At 46.7% G+C, this 9,719-nt stretch overlaps 1 protein-coding gene across 1 annotated transcript; it reads left to right on the top strand.

The window, feature by feature from the left end:
- Positions 1–300: 300 nt before the first annotated feature.
- RFK (riboflavin kinase) lies at positions 301–6,429 on the top strand. Its single transcript, XM_060610041.2, has 4 exons — positions 301–675; positions 1,552–1,703; positions 3,233–3,335; positions 4,336–6,429. The coding sequence occupies exons 1-4, from the start codon at positions 594–596 to the stop codon at positions 4,464–4,466; spliced, it is 468 nt and encodes a 155-aa protein (XP_060466024.1). The 5' UTR covers positions 301–593; the 3' UTR covers positions 4,467–6,429.
- Positions 6,430–9,719: the final 3,290 nt, after the last annotated feature.

Below are 9,719 nucleotides of genomic sequence, written 5' to 3'. Positions count from 1 at the left end.
CCAAAGAACATATCTGGCGTCAGGATCGTTATGGACACGGTGGAAGGGAACAGAAACACGTAGGGCTGTCGGAGACCGGTGCTCTCACAGCCCGCAAGACGAGAACGATTCCAGCCACACTTTCCACCGCCAGGGGCGGGAGAGGCCAAGGAGGGGCGGGGCGGTGGCTCCAGGGCCGAGGCTGGGGGCGGGCCCGCGCGGGGGCGGGGCTACGGAAGCCGAGAGGGCTGTGAGGGGTTTAGCTGAGGAAGTGTGCGCAGGCTCGCGGCGCTGGGCGGGCTCGCGGCGCTGGGCCCTCCCACGCTGACCCTCCCGCCGCCCGCACGGGTACCCGCCGCCGCCGCAGATCCCGGGGCGGAGACACGAGCTCTGGGTCGCTCGGCGGCTCCTGTTGGGTCGGCGGCGTGACGGACTCACTGCGGCGTGTCGTCCGCGCCGCCAAGCTCGTAGCGCGCCCGCCCTCCCGGCCGGCCGGCCGGCCGAGCTCCCGCTTGCGTCCCCCGGCTGGTCCGGGAGATCCGGGCACCGCTTCGACGGCGGCTTCGCCGGACCCGCGACCCCGGTCGCAGCCCGCGGCCCGAGCGGACGGCGTCATGAGGCACCTGCCGTATTTCTGCCGCGGCCAGGTGGTGCGGGGCTTCGGCCGCGGCTCCAAGCAGCTGGGCATCCCTACAGGTGAGCGCGGACGGTCGCGGGCCCCCCTCTGGGGCACCCCTCCGACTCGCGGGGTTGTGTCAGGCGGGAGCGGGGACGTCAGACGGGGAACTTGGGGCCGAGGGCAGAGGCGACGCCCTCCGCTCCGCCTGGTTTCTGCTTTGTTGAGGCGGTTTGAGGAAACTCGTTCCTGTCCCTGGCTCCGAGCTCACCGAGGAACTGGGCCGGAGGGGTGGTGAGGGCAGAAAGGCGAGCGGAGTTTCGGGACCCCTCTTTCCCGCCTCCCTATCCAACCGAGCTAGAGCTGCCAGGCCTGGCACGCGGCTTCCCCGTTAGAAAACGTAACGTGAACCAGGCTGGTTAGATTGCCAAGCCAACTGCAAGGTTTTTTGTTCTCTTTAAATGTCTTGCTAGTAATTGGATGAGAATCAGATCTCCTTTTTGGTCTGTCTTACATTCGTTTCAGTAGGCAGGACCTGATCATGTGTAATTCATCCTGAAAAACACATACCACGGTTACCCCCGGTTGTTGAGCTTGGGACGTAGGCGCCCATATTTGGAGAATAAGAATCGTTTCAAGAGATTCCGAACCTCCTTAAGAAAGCCCGGGTCTAAAAACCCCAGCTGTTGGTGCACCCGTTTTCTTCTGCCTCAAGAGTATGTGTTTTTTTTGGAGATGTTTATACACTTAATTGTTCTTAACCTATCCACATGGAGATGAGAAAGAAAAACCTGAGCCAGACTATCGAAGGAGGGTGGGATTGATAAGCATAGGCAGGGCAGGGTCCTGGGACTCTGGTGAGCCTAATGATTTAGACTATGCTTCCTTGCCTGCGATTTTTGTAAAGATTCACTATGACGCTGTTAACACTCGTACTATTTGTTTCTGTTATTTAGCTAACTTTCCGGAACAAGTAGTTGACAATCTCCCAGCTGATGTATCCACTGGCATTTATTATGGTTGGGCCAGTGTTGGCAGTGGAGATGTTCATAAGATGGTGGTGAGCATAGGATGGAACCCGTACTACAAAAATACAAAAAAGTCCATGGTAAGAGTTCTATCTAGGTCTGTAACTGGAAATGGGATAATGATTTAAGGTAATATTCGGTAGCAGATGCATGTAGAACTCCCCAGTGGTGCTCACAGCATAGTCCAAATGACTAGGCTTTCTGGCAGCATTCTTGAAGGATTTTCGTTTGAATGGAAGAGCTTGTCCTCCTTTCAGTGTATCGTGTCTTTGGATCCAAAGCGAATCTCTTAAAGAAAATGATCTCTTGTAAAAGGGGGGGTGGGTATAATTGGATTGTGCTTTTTAATCGTTCTGTTAATCTCTGCCTTTTCTTTGGAGAGTTTAATCCATTTACATGTAAGCTAATGACTGCTGAGGAGGGACTTCTGCTATTTTGCTGTTTTCTAAATGCCTTACAGCCTTTTTGGTATTTCTTCCACTGCTGCCTTTTGTTTTTTAATTTTTTTTTTTTTTTTTTTGCAGTGACAAATTTTGATTACCTTATTTCCTTTTGTGTACTTGACATAACTATTTTCTGTGCAGTTACCGCGAGGGTTGCCTTTAACATTCTAAAGTTACGAATTTTGGTGCATTTGTCTTTCAAGTCCTGTAGAAAATAAAGAGTAGAGTTTCAAGCCAAAATTGCAATATTAATTTTTATAGCTGCCCATGGACTTATCCTCACTGGAGATAAAAGTGAATTACTTATGGGACGCCTGGGTGGCTCAGTCGATTAAGTGTCCGACTTCGGTTCAGATCGTGATCTCATGGTTTGTGAGTCTGAGCCCTTTGTCGGCTCTGTGCTGACAGCTCAGACCCTGGAGCCTGCTTTGGGTTCTGTGTCTCCCTCTGTCTCTGCCCCTCCCCTGCTCATGCTCTGTGCTCTCTGTCTCTCAGAAATAAGTAAACATTAAAAAAAAATTTTTAAGTGAATTAAGAGCATGTTTTATAAAATAGAGCTTGCCACAATTAATATAGTTCATTCACTTTTTAATTACTTGCTCATCCTGCTAAGATAGAGCTGCTTACTACACAAATGGTGCTTTCTGATAAAATTGCGAGGTGACGCTTTTTTTTCTTTCCTCTTAAACTACCTTAAGGGCATACCCTTCTGCTCTGTTCACAGTACCCCCTACCACTTAACAGCTTAATCTGCGAGATAGGGCTGAGTCTTGGTCAGCTCAGGCGCATGGCATAAACAGAGTTGGTATAAATTTCAGCGTCCTTGAAGAGTTTATAGAAGCGTGTCACAGTTGGAAAACCACAGGACTAAATACTGGTAAAAACAGTAGAGATGGCCCAGAACTGCTTAGCATTGTGCTCAATATTTGTGGTATAACATCTGCCTTACTCAGATACAATGTTTACATGTAAGGTCAGGAGCAGGAACAGGACTGATGGAAGCATTCGGGAGGAAAACTACACTTAGATTTTAACCTGTCTTTAAAAATTTAGCAAGCGTTCGTGGTTTCATTTAAATGACCCCCACTGTAAATGTGAAGGTAATATTTCAAATTTCAGGTATTCTGTGATCTGATGGTAATCTTTTTGATATTTCTTAACTATAGGAAACTCATATCATGCATACCTTCGAAGAGGACTTCTATGGGGAAATCCTCAATGTGGCCATCGTTGGCTACCTCAGACCTGAGAAGAACTTCGATTCTTTAGGTAAAGTTCCATTTAGGTCTTCTTAGGAATTACTGCAGCCACTTCTAATGCTTCTGCTAGTAACAGCATGGCAGGAGAGAAGGTATTTGAGCATTTAGATTTTTTTTTTTTTTTTAACGTTTATTTATTTTTGAGACAGAGAGAGACAGAGCATGAACGGGGGAGGGGCAGAGAGAGAGGGAGACACAGAATCGGAAGCAGGCTCCAGGCTCTGAGCCATCGGCCCAGAGCCCGACGCGGGGCTCGAACTCACGGACCGCGAGATCGTGACCTGAGCCGAAGTCGGACGCTCAACCGACTGAGCCACCCAGGCGCCCCGGTATTTGAGCATTTAGTATATGCCAGGCACTGTAAGTGCCTTACATGAATCAAGTCACTTGCCCCCGCAATAACATGAGGAATTATTTTGCCCATTTCACAGGTGAGGAGATCGGCAGAGGAGGGTTAAATAGTTTGCCCAGGGTCACATAAGTATGTGATGCTTCTTATCAGTATCAGTAGGCTGGCTGCTTCTCTCCCAACAGTAGGAAGTTAGTGAAATCTCTATTTCCTTTTCATATTTCAAGGAACAAGAGAGAATGCTGTTGTGAATAAAGATGCTTTGCGGTGCTTGAAGTGTAACAAACTAAGTCAGTATTTGAAACATAGAGCATCAAGTATGTCAGCGTAGTGTGGTCGCTTTGATTCTGTTGGAGAGGGTCTTTTACAAATGTAAATGCTGAAGAGGCTTGATCGTGAATGTGCCTTCCATTTGGTACTCGTGACACACTTTTTGCTAATGCCTTTCTCTGAGAAATTGCCAGGAGAAGAGGGACATCTTTTGTGTACCATTGGTGTTTACGTCAGTCTCAGTCCGGAAGAAGGGACGGGACAAACATTTACTGGGCGTCTCCCCTGTGCTAAAGGCGCTGCCAGCCTGTGAGCTTTTGGGAGAGTCTGAACGAGTAGAGAGAGTAGAGCGGCAGTTTCTCATCGTCTGCCTGCTGTGTTCTCTCTACAGAGTCCCTTATTTCAGCAATTCAAGGTGATATCGAGGAAGCCAAGAAACGACTAGATTTACCAGAACATTTGAAATTGAAAGAAGATACTTTCTTCCGGGTTCCTAAAAGCAAAATAATGAATGGCCACTGATGAAAAATCATCTTACTCTTATTTATTCATTCACTGTGTTCTCGTATCTCACTACTCATAACTCCTCAGTTGTTATATTTTAAAAATCAGACATTTTCCTACGGCTGTGAATTAAACAGTACGATGTACTTACCACATTATGCTTCAACTGTTCAAATTCCACGCATCATGCTATAGTACTAAAATGATTCGTTTTAAAAATCAAGCTTCTTTTTTATGCGATATGTCATTTGAAATGTACCACTAGACAGGTCTTAAGTGTCTTATAATGGGAATGAAATGTATATAATTATGGGTAAAAAGGCAAGTCACTGGTTTTGAGATGAGGACTATAATTCTCATGGTAAAAAGTAGCGTGTATGTATCTGTGTAGGATGTGCTGCTAACTAGAGAAGGCTTATAAAGAAGTGTATTCACCAGAGCTTTGAGAGTTTATTATAAACCGAAGGGGGAAAATCCATACTTTATATTTTTGATATCTGGTATGTTAATATATTACAAATAGACATGTGGGGTTTCACTGTAGTTAGTCATTTCCTCTATGAGGTCAAATCATTGTCCTGTGTTCCGTTTTTGTTACAGCTGACTCAGTTCCAATTGGCCTAGACTTCCTCTTCCTATCATCTGTCTCCTAGAGCAGTAAAATGAGTGTTTTTCTAAATCTCTATGTTGCATGTCTGTGTGGTATAACATTTGTCCTTTTTAGAGTCGATGTTCAACGTTTTTCTTGATTTTGGTTCTGTCTTCCTTGAAACAGTTGTCAATGTCAGGGTTATTTTTTTTTTGTTTGTTTTCCCTATTCCATTTAGAATGTTCTACAGCTATACACTTGGACAAAAGATGGCGCCTATATCATTCCATCCCTTCGCCCCGTGAACAGTGACTAAGTGCAAAGCTGTATTGCATTGTAGGGAAAAAAATGCCCAGAACTTCATCCTTAGGTTTCCTCATGTTTAGGGTGAGCACACAGTGGATGATTTGTATATACCAGTTTCTTGAAGAACACAAACATTTGTTTTCCCCCTAGAGAAACCTTTTAAGAGCCAATTAAATTATGAAACAGTTATTTATTTTTAATGTAATTATATATTCCTGAGCAAATGTAAACTGTTGTAGCTGTGTACGCACAATGTAATTTAATGCTAAACAGTGCTTGTAGCTTGGGGAAAAGGCATACATAATAAAGCTTTAGTTAAAAAATCCTCACGCTATGCATTTCTTCTTCCTCCTAACTAAGAAGCAGTATTTGGCTACTTGGGACACTGTTTATATTGGCAGAAAATTGAAGTCTTTGGATATTTAGGAAATAGAGACGACAGCTTGTTTGGCCCCCCCGAAACGGGACATTGTGCTCTCGTTCGCTTAAGCACCAGATTTGGCATGGGGAAGGCGAGCAGGAAGACAGAGAAGGTAATTTTAAAAGTAACTCATCATAGAGCATTTTCTCTAATCGGCATAGAGAACTGATGTTAACAAACATATAAAGCAGAAAAATACCTAAAACATCTGGAGAAAGGGGACGCATGGGTAAATTTAGTTGGATTGTGTTTTTCTGTTTGGTGTATGAATTTATGGCGAACAATGTAGTGTGTGTCTTACTTCCTTTATGAAAATACTTAGGAAATGTAATTTGATGTTAGGGAGCCTATGCTTGAAAGAAGCCTCAATTATTAGTGGCTTTACAAAGCAAAGATAAAAACAGACGTGGAAAGTGTAAAAACGGATTTGTATTTGTATAGCCTGCTGCTAATCATGTCCTCATTAAGTGTGTGGAAAGTCTTCGCTATTGTCACCTTGCAATTTGAAAATTGTATATCGTGAGGTGCAGGAGTTAATAGTGTCTACACTTCTTAAAGTTTTACATGGCGTATGTATGATGAGAAATGGCAGTAATACCATTTTTTATTAATCTGGATGGTTTCAGGCCTTGAAATAAATCTTAACCAGGTGATGTTTCTTTGCACCTTTTGCCTTGTGTGTATCTGAGTCCCTCCCTTGCCGGCTACTTGCCGGTGGGTTGGAGGCCTGCAGAGCGGTCGCGGGCGGCATCTGGAGGGAGGAGCTGGCGTGCAAGGGTAGTTCTAGAGCCCACGGCCTTGCCTTCACAAGCTGCCGTGTGTGCCCGCGGCACTGTCACGGGCTTCTTTCAAGAGCCTTCTGTTCGCACGGTGTCCGTCCTCAAAAGCCTACTTTCTGAGGGTGAGGGTCCCCGTTATATTTTAGAGTTACAAGAGCCAGGGGAGTGTAAGTAGGTGTGAGTTCCCGTCCGTAACTCCCGCTCCAGAACGGGGTCCTGCGGTCTCCATGACTAGCAGTTCCCTTGGAACTCTTGCCTGTGTCTAGTGTATGGAGGGACACGCAGGGGACTGCCTCCAGCGCGTTCAACGACGGGGGTTTAAATGTTCGCAGTTGAGACTCCTCTGTGACAGTTACGATCAGGGAGACGGAAGCGGGACATGTACTTAGAAGTTATGAGGACAGTGTTGCTTTCCTGGTAAAAGCGCTCGCCTTTGCCTGTTCCGCCCTGACTTGGAAAACGGTCATGAGGCTGATAGAGGAGATCCAATCTGACCTTCAGAGACTGAGCAGGGAAATAAATCGACCCTGTAAAGAGATGCCATCCTAAGCAAGAGTTGGCAGAAACCACCTACAGAAGCCTACAAAGATGACCGATCCAGGGATTATCCGAGTTGGCAATGACTTTAATGTGTGTAAAGAAACGAGCGTTAAAAACGGTAAAATAAGGTTCTACAAAAAATTGGGTGGAGGGGAGGTAGGCGGGGGGATGGGAAGAACAGATAAAGGGGATTAAGAGGTACAAACTTTCAGTTGTAAAATAAGTCACGGGGAAGAAAAGTACAGCACCGGGAATATAATTCAGGTAGTAACGAAGGATGACCGATGGTGACTCCAGTTATCGTGGTGAGCACTCGTAAGGAGGTGTTGAATCGGTATGTTGTATGCCCGTGTGGTAATTATATTTCAATAAAGAGTGTATTATAGCTTTATTAGGGTATAATTGACCTAAGCTGCACGTATTTAAGTTGTGCGACTTGGCGAGTTTTGATATATGGATGCACACCTGTGAAATCAAAACCAAAATCAGGATAATAAATATCACTCCCCCCCCCCCTTTGGTGGTGGGGGTTGAGCATGAACTTAAAGTGGTATTCACATCTTCAAACCCAGAGTGTCCAGGTGAACCTAGACGTTTACAATTTCAGTTGGAGGTATAGATCACAAGGTGCCAGCGCTGGATGGGAATGTCTCACACCCAGTGTGTCAGCAGGCGGGACCTTTGTGGGCGGGGAGCGGAGCTGTCTTGAATGGGATTGCCCTTATAAAAGGTTACCCTGGAGAACTTTCTTTTGCTCTTTCTGTCATGTGAGGATACTCTGAGAAGTCGGCAGTCGGCAGCCGAGAGGAAGCATCTCACCAGAACTTGACCAGGCTGGCTTGGACTTCTGGTCTCCAGAACTGCGAGAATTAGGTTTCCTCTAGAAGCCACTCAGTCTGGGGTGTTTTGTTATAGCAGCCTGAACAGACTTAGAGGAACCCTGATGTGAAGCTTAAAATAGATGGCCTCTTCCTTCCCTGCTCTCCTCTCCCTTCCCCTCCCTTTTCTCTTCTCCTCTCCTCTTCCTCTGGTTCCTCCTTCTCTTCTTTTTGTCTCTAGTGGAAACAGGCACAAGCCCTGGGATTGGGAGTGAAGAAGGTATTTTCTATTTATAAATGGCCTGCCTCTACAAGATTAGTCTGAATCAAGTTCCTCGGGATCAGTGCTCTAAACCAGGCCTAGTTCCCTGGGTTACCCCAGACAGCGGGAGAGCAGGGCTGCGGAAGGGTGTGGGGGAAGGAGTGGGTGCCAGTCTTGAGCGTTCCCGATTGCTGTCTGGAGTGGAACCTCCTCTTAGGAGGCGCTTAGGTTGTCAGCAAGCCCGGTAGAGAAGTCAAAACGACCTACGAGTGCTTATCTTTAAATTGCAAAAGCTTCGGGGTTGTTTTTTTTTTTTTTTTTTTTTTTTGAAGCTCAAACCTAAAATTGAATCGTTTCATGTCTCTTTGCATTTTGGCCAGGGCCTCCTTCTGGGACAGTGGAGGCCTTGGTTGAGTTTGAACAGGCCAGGATGACTAAGCAGATCAAAGAATCTTCCTGTCCCCTCTCATGCTCTTGTCCAGGGAGTCCCTGTAGTTGCACTGCCTTAAGTTAAATCCAAGTTATCATGTAACTGCCCTGGGTTATCTTCTGTATTTCCCACAGCCGGCTGCAGCCTCCGATGTTACCGTTTGGCTTAGGAGTCTGACTGGTCGCGAGTAACAGAAATGGACCTGGCTGGCTTCAGCAGGGAATGAACTTCACTGGCAGAACGATGGATAATTCAGAGGTTGGATGGGACAGCTGGAAGCTGGGTAAGAACGGGGGGGGGGGGTGGCCCAGCCAGAACCAGAGCCGAAGTCGCACGCAGAGCTGGTTCCTCGAAGACCGTGCCACCACCACCCGCCACCGGGCACCGGCAGAGCTGTGCTCTCCACACGCCTGGCCCTGTTGCCCCGGAAACTAATCTTTCTACGATTCATATCCGATTGGCCGAGCGTTGGTCATGTGCCCATGTGTTAGCTGCAAGGGAGGGGCCGGGAAACTGAATACCTATTTCAGCTTCTGTAGAGAGACAGACGCTTTGCCACCAAGGCTCATACGGCGGGAAGTAAATTCTTTAAACGTAACGAGGGGGGAGTCTGCTGCTGGACAGTAAGGGGAAAAAAAAGGACAAGACTCTACTCTCATCTAAAGAAAAAAAGTCTATAGTCATAGTGTTTTTCTTTCTTTTTTTTTTTTATTACATTTATTTATTTTTGAGAGAGAGACAGGGCACAAGTGGGGAGGGGCAGAGAGAGAAGGAGACAGAATCTGAAGCAGGCTCCAGGCTCTGAGCTCTCAGCATAGAGCCTGATGCGGGGCTTGAACCCACAAACCGTGAGATCATGACCTGAGCCGAAGTCGGACACTTAACCACCTGAGCCACCCAGGCGCCCCGTGTGTTTTTCTTTTTTACCTTGATTTGCAGGAAGCTGAGGCCTCATGTTTGATCCCAGCAGGGATCATCCTATAGAAACCTGATTTTCAGAGTGTTCTTGGAAGAGCCTAAGAGCTTCATAGAGAAACACCCGGAGCTGGGCCAGCAAGGGGATCTCCGCCCTGCCCCACCCTGCTTACTTCAAGGTAGCACCCCTCGCTGTTTTATATCTGTGGCT

This window comes from Panthera onca, chromosome D4 (genome assembly GCF_046562875.1).
Source record: "Panthera onca isolate mPanOnc1 chromosome D4, mPanOnc1 haplotype 2, whole genome shotgun sequence".
Classification (NCBI taxonomy): domain Eukaryota; kingdom Metazoa; phylum Chordata; class Mammalia; order Carnivora; family Felidae; genus Panthera; species Panthera onca.
The sequence above is the reverse complement of the archived record's forward strand: the minus strand, read 5'-3'. Positions and strand labels throughout refer to the sequence as shown.